This window comes from Bombyx mandarina, chromosome 04, assembly GCF_030267445.1.
Source record: "Bombyx mandarina strain Sakado chromosome 04, ASM3026744v2".
NCBI classification, from domain to species: domain Eukaryota; kingdom Metazoa; phylum Arthropoda; class Insecta; order Lepidoptera; family Bombycidae; genus Bombyx; species Bombyx mandarina.
Window position 1 is genome coordinate 1,257,447 of NC_143211.1, and position 14,445 is coordinate 1,271,891.

A 14,445-nucleotide genomic window follows, 5' to 3' on the forward strand; every position below is an offset into this window, starting at 1 on the left:
GACCTAAACTATTGTATAAAATAAACTTGAAACTAAAAAAAGGAATCCGTCCGACGGCGGACACATCAAAGGAAAAACGAAATTGTTATTTTTATTTAATTCCGAGCATTTTCATATTTATCTACCTTTTAAACTTACTCTGGACTTTCAAATTAATTCAAGACCAAAATTAGTTAAATCGGTCCAGCCGTTCTCGAGTTTTAGCGAACAGCAATTCATCTTTATATATATAGATAGATTGCTTAGACGGATAGACGAGCTCACAGCCGACCTAGCGCTAAGTGATTACCAGAGCCCATAGACATCTACAACGTAAATGCCACCAACCTTGAAATACGAGTGCTAAGATCTCAGTATAGTTACAAAGGCTGCCCCATACTTCAAACCGAAACGCATTACTGCTTCACGGCTGCTAAAGTTCACGTAGGCTTGGTTACCGAAAACGGAGCTGGAAAAATGAAACGCTCGGTGTAGGTACTCCGTACCAAGTCACGTGATTATGTTGGTGCTCAAAATTCCGTAGGCAGATCCCAAAGTTTATAAGGAAACGCGTGTCAAACACGTGTTTACGAACGACTTTCAACACGAAAGAGGGTAATAAAAGTCAAACCTGTAAAAAAATTCGTAATTAGTGCTGAAAGAGAGGGTTAAGCCCACGCAAATACATAATATTTTTACGTTATCCTTGTTATTTCCTGCCGATAAACACGTATGCGTTTCGGTTAAATGGTGGGACAAACGTTACACTTAAGTTGCATTGCGATATTGATAGGTTTTCCCCACCTTCGTGTTCCATCGCGTAGGTGAAACTGCTCGGTAAAATTGCTCCAAGTGTTGTTGTTCGGAACTTGTATATATGTAAGTTTATCTTGAAAATTTCGTACAGAGAATCAGTAATTTTTATCAACTGGAGACTTCTATTCTAAAATTTATAAAATGCGATAATTTTCGCCCGAAGATAAAAATCAGCAACTTTTAGCGCCTAGTTTAGATATTACAAAAGACTCACGAGTGACCCTCACGCCCGTAATGGTTCAGTAAGATAAGGCTCATCGCTGAGCACCGTGGCCTGAATAAAAATACTCGATTTTTCATATGGCGCTCAACGTGTTAACATTTACTTTACTTTTTTTGTCGATAGAAGGATTACTGGTGCCCCGAAGATCTATCCAGTTTGACCCGGATAGGTAAGATTTGCTAACAGCTGCCCGAGCGTCTCCAAAGGAGACCTAACAACTCAAGAAAAGCAGCTGCTTTGCGAATGAATCGACTACCGGATCGGAAACGCGACCCCCTGAGAAGATCGGGCGAGAAACTCAGCGGGTTACTTTAACTATTATTTGGTGATCGGTTTACGGTTGTTTCGTATACAACAAAAAAAAAAGTTTAAAAAACTAACAAAATACGCTTTTATAGAAAATCCAACTAAAAAATAGAAAATAAATTTTAATAAATTTCAATTAAAAATAGTGTAATAAAAAATGATTTTATTGTAACAAAGCGTGGGGTGCTTTTCAGGATATTATCAAAATAACCCTTCTACTCATATCTGTTCATAAAATATTTATAACTACTGATACCATGTAATAAATTTGATTAAAATTTATTTTCTATTTTTTAGTTGGATTTTCTATAAAAGTTGTTAGTATTTTTTAAACTATTATTTATTTTTCATTTTTTAGTTGAATTTAAGTTTATTCAAGTATTTTTTTAAATATAGAATTGTCATCGGTCCTTAATAAGTATACCAAATTTCGAGTTAATCCGACGTTTTGAAGGGGGTCAAAATCATGTTCAAAGATTCCGTTACATACATACATACATACGTCTGAAGCTAATAAAAGCGTATTAAAAAAAAGGAAATTTCGGTCACGCATCGCCGGCGGACCACTCGTCCTTGCTCGCTGTTTCCTGCAAGTGCAACGGAGCTAGCTTCAAACGACGTTCCTTGTTCTATAAAATATTACAGGAAGAGACTAAAGCACAGGTTGATGACATTGTCTACGCAGGAAATTATTTTAATTGAGGTCATCACAGGGCCGGACTTGTTGCGCAAGACACACTTATTCCGGCCGACTCTGACGACGTATACAAAAACTTATCCTACGATAAAGTGCTCTTAAACGACAAGAGATATAATGGTATTCAAGTATGGCTTATTAAAGTTTTTGCCTAAATACAACTAGTGTGTTCACGGACGACGGGAATCGTAAAAGTTTTCTTTAATTAAAAAATACCTAAGACCACTCGCGGATTTTGTAATCGGCGCTAAGTTTGAAAAATGTTTCAAGAGCAGTAGTATTTTTTAGCTTATTACAAAGTCCCGGCCATTAAACGATATCCACACTTTTATTAGAACTACTGGCTAATCACTAGTCGTGACACCAGAAACCTGGTCTGAAGTGCAATGCCGCAGTGCAAATTATATATTTGCTAGATCCTATAAATCTATGAGACTTTGTCTTATATACTATAAGACTTATAGTAAATCTTCAGAATAAGATCCCTTCAACAAGAACAGTCTACAATTGAGATAAGCTGAACACGTGGGTCACTTACATAAACATTGCTTTTATACGCTTCCGTGCAAGACTTGTTTTTAAATTAGGTAATTAATTACTTCAACAAAAATTTACATACCTACATGACACGGTATATTAATGAAAACGGGTAGATTTTTGTCTGTCTGTCTGTGCGTTGGTGCTAATCTTCAGAATGACTTAATTTATTATAGTGTGGCTACGATTGAAGTACTGGATTTTATATATTTGATGGAAGAAGTTTGAAACGAGTTTTTTTATTGCACTTGTAGGCAGACAAGCATACGACCCACCTGATGGTGTGTGGTTACCGTCGCCCATGGACTTCAGCAATACCAGGGGCAGAGCCTAGCCGCTGCCTACCGATTTATTATATTACCGAATATAATATTTAAAAATAAAATCTAATATATAAAAAAAAATATATTTAAAAAAAAAAAGACATGCCCACTGAGTTTCTTGCCAATTCTTCTCAGGACGGAGGCTAGTTCTTGTGAATTGGCGGTAGTTCTTTTGACGTTCAACAAGTATGTACTTTCATTTATGTTGAATAAAAATTTTTTGATTTGATTTGATTTGATTATTCATATTGTTTTGAAACAGAAAACGAACTCCGGCCTATCGCTAAGCCCTCTATTTTTTTAATCTCGCAAACGGCGTGACATAGCAAACGGAAAACATCGTAGAGTGATTTAATGAAAATTATCTCTAGAAACGCATTAAGATTTTGTCTTTGTCAATATTGAAGAAAACATTACTCGATCTAATTGACACATCATATTTGTTAGTAGGCAGCGGCTTGGCTCTGCCCCTGGCATTGCTGAAGTCCATGAGCGACGGTAACCACTCACCATCAGGTGGGCCGTATGCTCGTCTGCCTACAAGGGCAATAAAAAATAAAAAAATAAAAATTACAGACACCTTTGTAATACATTTATTTTTGTTTCAATCCATCTACAAATATTAAAAAAAAAAGATAATATTCTGTCATTGACATTTACATTAATACTAGATTATGACCGAGTTTTGCTCGTTTTTTTTTTTTTTTTTATAACGCCATCTTGTTGTGTCTTTAAAGCGGTTAGTTGCCCTCAATTAAGAAAAATAGTATTATTATTCGCCAATAGATGTCGGGAAGAGTTGATTATTGAAAACACGAATAAAACAACATTTTCTGAAAATAAATCGTAGTAGCTAGATCGATTTATCGCCCCCGAAATCCCCTGTATACTAAATTTTATGAAAATCGTTGGAACCGTTTCCGAGATTCAGATTATATATATACAAGAATTGCTCGTTTAAAAGACGTATAAGATTGGTAGAGTAAGTATGATGCGTAGATGATGCTTGTTTGCACGTACGAGATCGCGGGCGCAACACGTTGTACAATAAAAAGGTCAAATAATGTCGTTCACATCAAGAAATGTTTGAAGAATTAATCGTTCGTGTTTATATGTCTTATACAATCGCTGGAGCAACGCAATTGACTTAATTTTAATAAGATTACGCTTTTATTTTGTAATTTAATTAGCTCAGACGGCGCACCTGATGTTAAAGGGTTATCGGGGTTCACGGACTGTGAATGCCACCGACTATTTTCAGATAGGTCAAAGTCTCATATTTATATTTTAATCTAATTTTGAGTGTGATTGGGACACAAGGAAATTAGAAATTAAATTATTGATTATGGAGGGCATAAAATGTATTTAAATGAAAAACGTAAATGCGCCACCCACCTTGCTCAGGTCTCAGTATAGTTACAACGGCTGCCCCCCCCTTCAAGCCGAAACGCATTACTGCTTCACGTCAGAAATAGGCGGGGTGGTGGTACCTACCCGTGCGGACTCACATGAAGTCCTACCACCAGTAAAGACTAATAAAGCAATAACAATCACTAATAAAGCGTAGGTAATTTACGGCATTCATATACCTGTCGGCGCAACGTCACTATTTAGTTAACTAAAAATAGTTAAAGTTAACTATTTCCTTATGTTACGCATGACGCTGACGTCATTATTTTAAAAACACCATAGAACCAGCCTCTCCGTCATACCATTTTTAAGCAAGACAACAATACTGTTAAACTTATAATAATTATTAAGCTAATAGCGTGTGGCTTCAATTATCTATGACCAACACGCCCTGAAATATGGTTTTTGTCCATTCTCGTCTAGTTCATTTAACAATACCAACCTAAGCTAGTTCTTGAAAATGGTCATGTTACACTCGACCTGGGACCGATCCATTGTCCTGGATACGACTATTGTGACCAATAAACCTGTTAGTGTAATAACAGGTCTATATGCGTGTCAAGTGTCGTCCATGCCGAGAGATTAGTGATGGCAAAAACGGATAAATTGAAAAAGTATTTTTTTTATTGCTGAGTTGGGTGGACGAGCTTACAACCCACCTAGTGTTAAGTGGTTACTGGAGCCAATAGACATCTACAACGTAACTGCCGCCACCCACCTTGAGATATAAGTTCTAAGGTCTCAGTATAGCTACAACGGCTGCCCCAAGGGTCAAACCGAAACGCATTACTGCTTCACGGTCAAAATAGTGGACTCACAAGAGGTCCTACCACCATCGTATGTATTTCAAGCTACTGCTAGGCTGATTCAACACTCGCAAATGCGTGAAAACGCTTTGATAACATTACGCGTCTCATTTCTAATATAGATGATCTAAGAAGGCAGCCGGTAATAGCAACACAGAGGGTCTGAGTTGATAAGGGCCTTACGTGACGACTGCTCAGACCTTGGTCTCTCCGTGACCCAGTTGCCGGCTCTAATAATGTTTACACGACCGCGCGTGTGTGTGTGCCTTATGTTATCTTTTATCGTTGACAAATGTTTTATGGATAGATAGTCTTTCTCGATAGTCGATACTAAACAGGCTACTTCATATTTTACAATGTGTGACGTTTTCATAGCGAATATCTTCTAGCCACGGTCCGAATAGTAATTGTTCGGAACCATATATTTTATGGGTGTAAATGGAAATTGTCGTTGACGCGAGTCTGGGTTCTGTCAATTATTTTAAAAGATTAATGTTAATATTTAAAAAAAAATACCTATTTAAATATCAATCGAACAACATAATGTTAAATACCGGATGTATTCTCATAATTATGAAGAAAACCATAAAATAAGGGCTATCCACCTTTTTAGTTTCACTCCATTTTTGCCGTCCAATAGATACGGATTGCATATTGGTAGAAAAAAAATTGTAGATTGGAAAATATTGACTATATTTGCCAGGGACGAAACTTACAGAATAAGATAGGTATTAAAATGCGCAACATGTTGTCTTGTTTCTCTCCAGTGTCACTAGATGGCACTGCTCTTTAGTTTTATGCACGTTTTTTTTCCTAATTTAGCTGATCGCCTTGAGAGGCTATGTCAGCGTATCCTAACAAGTAGATGAGCTCACGGGGCTTAAACCTGACGACGTTGCCTAGCCCTAGCAAGAGCAGTGCTTCACAGAATCTACCACCGGATTGGAAACGCGACCCACTGAGAATCCGGCAATCCGGCGAGAAACTCAGGGGGCTTTGTATGTGGGTTAATTTACTCGCCGAGCCTTTCATCGCAAGCGACGGGTTCGACCAGAACGATGACCGGTAATGGATTAGGAGGATCCGAAATGACGTTTTATGCACGCTAAAATGCACGCTAAAAAGAAAACAAAGTGAAGATTAGAATTATGGAATTATAGTTCAAAAATAAAAAATACATGCTTATACATTTGGTTCGAATGAACCAAAAAAAAAACATTTTTGTTAATCGATGATTTTAAGCCAAAGTATCAAAACTATTTTAATTCCATCGGGTCCTTGATGCGAGGCAAATTTTTCAAGTTAATCGAACGTCTTGAAGTTGATAAAAATGACGTTAAATCATTCGTCACATAAAACAGATACACAAACCGAGCTAATAAAAGCATGTCAACACTGGGATGGTCAAAGTTACCCGAGCGATGGTCCAGCTATGGTCGTGAGATTAACGATCATGGGCAGAGGGTAAAGTGGCTAATGGCGTTAACGATACTCACGAAACTGATCACACGGTTGAAAAAAAAAAACAATTAAAAGTTTTTTTTTTAATTTACAATTTTCATGCTGGAACTCTAAATAGTTTCGGTGTAAAAGGCCATTAAACAAAATGCAAACAGCCAAATGACTTAAAAACCTTTCGTTCCTTAATATTGCATTAGCACTTTAATGTTATTTATAATACAGTTTAGGGTTACAGTATAGGCATTGGAATTCTTTATTTTGCCCAAAGTATAAACGCATTTAAAAGTAGTACCTACTTAAGGCGATCTTATTTAATTTTATTCTTTTTCTCAGAGTTTACTAGTGTGCCAAAAACATGTTACGTAATACAGAAGATAATAAAACCCCGCCATCTCGCCGACAAGGCGAAAATGAAAAAAATACTTTTTCAATCGCCATAATCAAACGATTTTATCTTTTTTTTTTTTTTTTCCTACCTATGCTGATAGCCTTGAGAGGCTATTTCAGCTTCACCCTAACGTGTGTAGGTGAGCTCACGGGGCTCAAACCGGAGAGTTGTTAACACTGACCCTAGCAAGAGCAGTGCTTCGCAGAATCTACCACCGGATCGGAAACGCGACCCACTGAAAAGATCCGGCGAGAAACTCAGTGGGCTTATCTTTTTGTAGAGAGCAAATAAAAACAGTATTGCTCTGGTTAAAGATAAAATATATTTTGATATATAAAAAAAAATCTTCACATCTTGCCCCTTAAATTTGATTACGTTACTTTTCACGAAATAAAGACTCGCTGGATTTCAAACATATTTCAAATATAAGTAATCTATATAGGTATGTTCAAGCTTCAAACCTAAATAGATACTAATTATTTAATGTTAATGACATTGTATGTCACCTTCTTATTTCAGGAACTATGGTTCCTTGTTACGCCATAGAAGAAGCCATCTTTTGATGTTCTCGAAAGATCTTGAACGTTCTATTACGATGCGCAAGGTATGGAGTGAGTATTTGAATAAATTTTACTGCCATCTTTAGAGTATTGTAACATTAATGGATCGTAAACGGTTAACGAGGCCCTTTCTATGTTTTACGATAACATTATTGTCTCGAATGACGACGGGTACAACGCACTGAGATTTGATAACACGATGTTGCCAGTTTATTGAATCGTTTTACTACATAGTTTAGTAGATTTTTTTATTGTTTCATTTTCAACGCCCGTATCCCGGTTGTTTAACTGCTAATGTAGATTCGATACTGATGGACCAGTTACATTATTTTTTGCACTCATTGAATATGAATTATGTTCACGGTCACCGCGGTTGCTTGTGTGGGCGTATTGGGCCCGAGGCGGATCGTATGCTCACCTGTCATCGGAACCAATCACAGCTTGCGTTTAGCTAAGTGCTAGATCACATAAGAAGCACGTGACCTCTGGTGACAAAAGCTGTCATATATAAATATCAAAGCGTCAGGTGTGAGCTGAATCGACCTTTATAACTGTCGAGAGACCTCGTTATACCGTAAAGAATGATTTCGAAGACGAGATTCAGTTGTATGAATGGGCTCCGAGAGTTGTTAAAGTGAGAGTTGTTGAAAATGTTAGAGACCTTATAAAGTTGGTGCGGTCGGAAGATTCAGTCCGAACGGTCTCTGGATCCATTGACCATTAACGATATACTTCGACCAAGCTTCACAAATTCAAGCATTAGTATATTTAGTATTTATTTTCATCCGGGAAAACTAACAGATACAACATAATTTTATAAAAAAACCTATTCTATTAGTCTACTACGGTTTTCACAAATATAAAGAAAAATGAGATCAATAGCAAATAAATTTACGGAATAATTTATTTATTTTACTTAATGCGCAAGAATACAGTGGCGGCGTTTATGCCTAAAGTATTTTATCAGCCAACAAGGGGTGGGGTGGACAGGGCGGCGGTAGGCGCGTTGCTATATTGAAAAAATATGTACATATAAAAACGCACACGGTATAGATTTGTGCATTAACTGAGACATCAATGAAAATATGGCAGGGATCGCATTTTGAATTTACATCACGAATATTTGATTCTAAAGAAACAACTTTTTTTCCTCTAACTAATCCTTGGTAGCCTAAGAGACTATTGCAGATACGCGCGGACGGGTAAGTGAACTCACGGGCTCAACCTGATTGAATTTGCTAACACTAGCCTTAGCAAGAGCATTGCTTCGTTGAATCTACAACTGGATCTGAATCGCGACCCACTAAGAAGATCCGGCGAGAAACTCAAGTGGGTTAGCAACAATCCAATACATTTGGCTCGTAGAACGATCGGCGCGCGAGAAAAAAAAAACAGCACAAATAAACACATCGCAGACTAGCCTTGAATGTGTACGAAGCGGGGCAACGCACTTTACTACGTCGTTCGATAAATATTTAATATCATTTTATCCGCAGCCTTATCGATGTGGTTCACAAAAACAACGAAAGTTTAGGTCAGGTATCTTTTAAAGAGGTTAAATTATCAAGACTACGCGCCTATTAAAATGGTCACAAATCGGTACCCGATATCCAAAGAGAGACCGAGTAATCAAGTGGTTGTGAACCTTTTATACCAACAGATATTAGGTAGTTACCGCCCATAGATAACACAACATGAAATATGAAGGTTATTATTGAGTATTTCAAGTATTTTCAAGTCACCAATTTATTTTATAGCGAGTGGACGACTGGTTTGACGAGCTCACGGCCCACCTGGTGTTAAGTGGTTACCGGAGCCCATAGACATCTAAAACGCAAATGCCGCCACCTACCTTAAGATATGAGTTCTAAGGTTTCAATTTGTACAGTACAACGGCTGCCCCATCCTTCAAACCGAAACGCATTACTGCTTCTCGGCAGAAATAAGCAGGTAACTTAAACATTACTAAAAATTCAGGAACCTCGTGCCCACAATGCGCAAGGAGTTTTGCCGCGAAGATAGGCTATATAAGCCTTCTTCGAGCGCACGAGTGCCAAATCGACGGGTAGGAGTCAAAGTGGTTGCCATGGCCGAAATCGGTCGGATGATGAATCAAATATTACCCTATCCATTAAGTACATGTATTTTCTACATGGATACCAAGTTTCAAGTCAATTGGATGCATGGTTTAGTAGTTAAAACGGAACATCCGTAAAAACCACTGTAGATTTATATATTAGTATAGAAGTATAGATAAACCAAGAACCGAACATATATTAATGTAACATTTATTTACTTCTCACTGGTAAGTCGTTAGCATGCAAATTCTATTGACAAGATGCCCATCTCTACGCATCAAACAAGTAGGAAACATAATAAAATATAATATATTAATGGTGTTTTTTAAGCACATTACCATAAAAAAAACTAGTCGAATTTAAATTTATAATTGACAGATTCCGAACTGAAACTTTTTAGGTTACGTTTTAACTACCGCGCATTGGAATTCCGACCTTATTTTTCAGAGCTTAAAATTTATAATTAATTCTGCTGCTGCTCTGCAAGTCCGGTGAAAGGTTGTGTATGGCTCGGTTAATATGTAGGTGCCAAGTGTCGGACATTTATTTGGCACCACGCGTCCCAGAGGGCTACTTAAGGTGGATCTGAAACGAAGAACTTAACAAAACTTGACAGAGAGGAATTCTGTTTAGCTTACATTACCTATACTGAACTATACACTAATAACAAGAACAAACTACTATATTAAAGTGAACGATACTACTACCCACATATATGGTTACTGTAGCTTTTTTGGTATGTTTATAATTCCAGAACCCGCATTGTAATGCAAAGTGGGTCGGCGAATGTTCCTCGCATTCCTTTGTTATCATAGATGCCGCGTGTCGATTGATATTCATTTTAGTTATTATTAGTTACGATTACTTAACTTCGTATTTGGAAAAAATTACAATACACCCTAACAATGTGATAAGATACGAAAAAAAAGTCTTAGAACTGATATACCTAATTTCCCCTCGTGATCGGAGGCGTCCGTGTCGGGGTCAGGGTGACCGGTCTTCGGTACCTCGGCCTCGAACTGGATGGTCGGTGGAGCTTCCGCGCTCACTTTGAGAAATTGGGGCCTCGGCTAATGGCGACGGCCGGCTCTTTGAGCCGGCTCCTTCCAAACGTCGGGGGTCCCGATCAGGTGGCGCGCCGCCTCTACATGGAGGTGGTGCGCCGCCTCTACATGCGGGTGGTGCGGTTGATGGCACTTTACGGCGCGCCCGTTTGGTGCCAGGCCCTGACCCGCAAGAACGTCGCCTCGATGCGACGTCCGCAGCACGCGATCGCGGTTAGGGCCATCCGAGGATACCGCACCGTCTCCTTCGAGGCGGCGTGCTTGCTCGCCGGGGCGCCACCCTGGGACCTGGAGGCGGAGGCGCTCGCTGCCGATTACAGGTGGCGTAGCGACCTCCGCTCTAGGGGGAAGGGCGCCCTGGCGAACAAGTGTAATTCGAGCGCGGAAGCTCCAGTCTCGGCGGTCCGTGCTGGAGGCGTGGTCTCGTCGTTTGGCGGACCCGTCGGCCGGCCTCCGTACCGTTGAGGTGGTCCGCCCGGTTCTCGTGGACTGGGTGGGCCGCGGCCGCGGAAGTCTCACCTTCCGGCTAACACAAATGTTGACCGGCCATGGGTGTTTTGGCCGGTACTTGCATAAGATAGCCGGAAGGGAACTGACGGCGCAGTGCCACCACTGCGCGGACCGCGACGAGGATGACACAGCGGAATACACACTGGCGCGTTGCTCTGAATTCGAAGAGCAACGCGCCGCCTTCGTCGCGGTCATAGGAGAGGACCTCTCGCTGCCGCGCATCGTGGCTACGATGCTCGGCAGCGACGAGTCCTGAAAGGCGATGCTCGACTTCTGCGAGTCCACCATCTCGTAGAAGGAGGCGACGGAGCGAGATAGGGAGAGCTCTTCCCTTTCCGCGTCCCGGCCCCTGTAGGTAGCGGCCTCCCCCCGGTGAAGTGAATTTTTTATAGTGTAGTCTTGGCGAAATTTGTGATTATAGAAGTGGAAAATACAATCATAATAGTGTAAAAACTTACAATTCCAATTGATTATAGTCGAATTTCGACTACTGCGGGACTTCTAGTCTTATTTAATCCATCCATTAATTAAAAAATATTATAATGTTAATAAATATTTTTATTGATACGATACTAAGAATGTCTGACGTAGGCGACGACGTGTAGATCGCTATAAATAGACTCAAGGCCCAAGTTTTGGGACAGTTCTTTGACAGGTTCTCGGTCCAGCTGAGAATACGGTCTAGTAGACCCATATATACATATGTATAGCTCAACGTGATTCCAATTGCGCTGAGACCGATTTAACTGTATTCAGAACAGAAATTTTCTAGATACCAATCGTTTGGGCTTGTTTTAAATAACACCTAGAAGATTTTTTTTTATTGCTTAGATGTTTGAACGAGCTCACAGCCCACCTGGTGTTAAGTGGTTACTGAAGCCCATGGACATCCACAACGTAAATGCGCCACCTAAACGCGCCTCACGGCTTAAGAATTAATAAGTTATGTAGGAAAAGAGTTGAGTAGAATCGATCTATGGACTATCGTAGGAGCTGTGGCTAAAGCTTGCGAAGATGACGCGACTGTTTGCAACATGTGCCAAACAGCCAAACAGCCGTAAAACACACTAAAGCAATAATCGTTTGGTCGATGACCAAAGAGAAACACTTCCTTGTTGCGATTTTCGAGTAAATTCGAACGCACTTCTTCATGCAAACTAATTGTATTTTACGCGATAAATTAATTCTAGGAACGTTAATTAAATAATTTAATATTAATGTATTCGTTACGAGAACAACGTTTTGTACGAGTAATGCATTACAGATTAAAATAAATTTGCTCGCAAATTTTTTACAACGATTAATCATGAATTTAAAATATCGCGTCTTACTCGCAGATTATGGGCATTAATTACATTTTGTGACTTTGTTTAAGATTGGTGGTAATTTTTTTTAACATAATATATGCTACGTTTTTTTTCCATATAGATGGTACATTTTTTAAGAAAAATAAGAAAATCAGTAGGCATCGTCTTGGCTGTGCCCCTGGAATTGTTGACGTCAATAAGCTACAATAATCGCTCAGCATTCATCCGGTTCGCCGTGTTCTCATCTACCTACATTGGCAATAAAAAAAAACCTACGACCTACCAGCCGGTATTGATATGGTGAAGTTAAAAATAATTGTAAAAAGCAATGCTGGGGACGTACAAAATACATATTATTTATAATTTATCTTGGCATTGCTCATCAAAAACAAAGTACTTTAGTGTCATAGTGAAGTTTTGACGCCTTCGAAGTGATAAAGACGGTCTATTGTCTTTTTAACTATTAATGTCTTGTATATTTTCAGCAGCACTTTGTTTATTACTTATTATAGTCACTTAAAAACAGGATACTGGGGATCTGTTTGGTACTCTAGAAATTTCTGGAATCGCTTAGTCATAGTTCTGAATACCAATTCATATATGACATGTTTGAGAAGATGAGTATGTTATTGAAGAGAACCAGAGAAATTGAGGGGAATCCTTGAGGGACAAGTTTAAGGAAATCAAAATTCTAACTTTAGCGTCCCAATACATTTTTGAAAATTTATTGTACGTGCGTAAAAACATTGTAGAATTCCCCAGAGTCTGCGATTTGCATAATGTGAACACTAGGAACAAACATAGGCTTGCGTTGCCGGCGGCTCGAATTAAGAAAATAAGCAACTCTTTCAGGGGGCTGGGTGTACAGCTTTTCAACAAGATCCCACAAAACGTTCAACTACTACCTGTTCATAGATTTAAGAAAACTGTCAAGGAACGTTTGTGCAACAAGGCATATTATAAAGTTAAGGATTTTTTACTAGATGGCACTACGTGGGAATGAGGCGTTCGCTCCTGGCCTTTTCATTTTTCATTATTATTATTATTTATTTGAATTGTATTTTTTTGACTTGTTTTTTTGTATACTGTAAATATGTTTTCTTGTTTAAAAAAAAAGAAAATAGTTGAGAAAATACAAAAAAAAAAAAAAGCCCGCTGAGTTTGTTTCGCCGGTTCTTCTCAGGACTGTGGCTTTTTTTGGAACCGGTGGTAGAGTTAACATTTTCTTTTACATTTTGACATTCAACAAGTGTGTTTTTGATGACATCCAAGTTGAAATAAATGATTTTGAATTTGAATTTGAATTTGATTTTTCCTTAAAATACCTATAGTGCCTTTTGATTTAGAGACCCTTGTCAAGATGTGATAAAGCTTAATGTCGATCGCTTCGTGGCTAACTAATGTAATGCATTAGTCCGTGAACGTTCATCTCAACTACGGAGCCCTTCACTATCCGTGCGCACTTGGCCAGTTTTATTTACTTATGTCCTCATTCATCGCGGAAGCGAACATGTTATTGGCATGTTAATTTCATGTAACCGACTGCAGTTGCGCTGCGACTAACTTACAAACACAACCATTATGCTTATTTCTGTTGAGTGGCTTGCATAGGCAAGCGGCAAGCAATAATACGACCCCTGTCTGAGTGGTCACCGATACACATGAACATTAGCAATGCCTGTTGCAGTTGCTATTTTGGTGTAATCGGTTAGATCTCAAGGTTTTGGGACAGTTTGAAATTGGGTAATCCCAGAGTCCAAATGAATTGCCAATAAAAACAGACTTGCAAAGATATATATAGGAAAATGTAGGTACAGACAACATAGTTCGGTGGCAGTACCGTAAAACGGGTCATTAATCGGACTGGGAGCGCCACGAGCAATCGTGAATATTAGACTGTCTAGACTACATACCAGAGGGCATTTGAAAAAAATATTTTAAGATACTCCACCCTTGGTGGATCGAAAGACAATGCCTTAG

At 38.9% G+C, this 14,445-nt stretch overlaps 2 protein-coding genes across 7 annotated transcripts in view; both read right to left on the reverse strand.

Annotated features, from left to right (window-relative positions):
- Positions 1–14,445, reverse strand: part of NFAT (nuclear factor of activated T cells 3) — a 114,268-nt gene that overhangs the window by 34,037 nt on the left and 65,786 nt on the right. The window lies entirely within an intron of this gene.
- LOC149503064 (uncharacterized) lies at positions 9,537–11,566 on the reverse strand. Its single transcript, XM_089740206.1, has one exon. It carries the CDS (start codon positions 11,444–11,446, stop codon positions 10,655–10,657), a length of 792 nt encoding a protein of 263 aa, XP_089596332.1. The 5' UTR covers positions 11,447–11,566; the 3' UTR covers positions 9,537–10,654.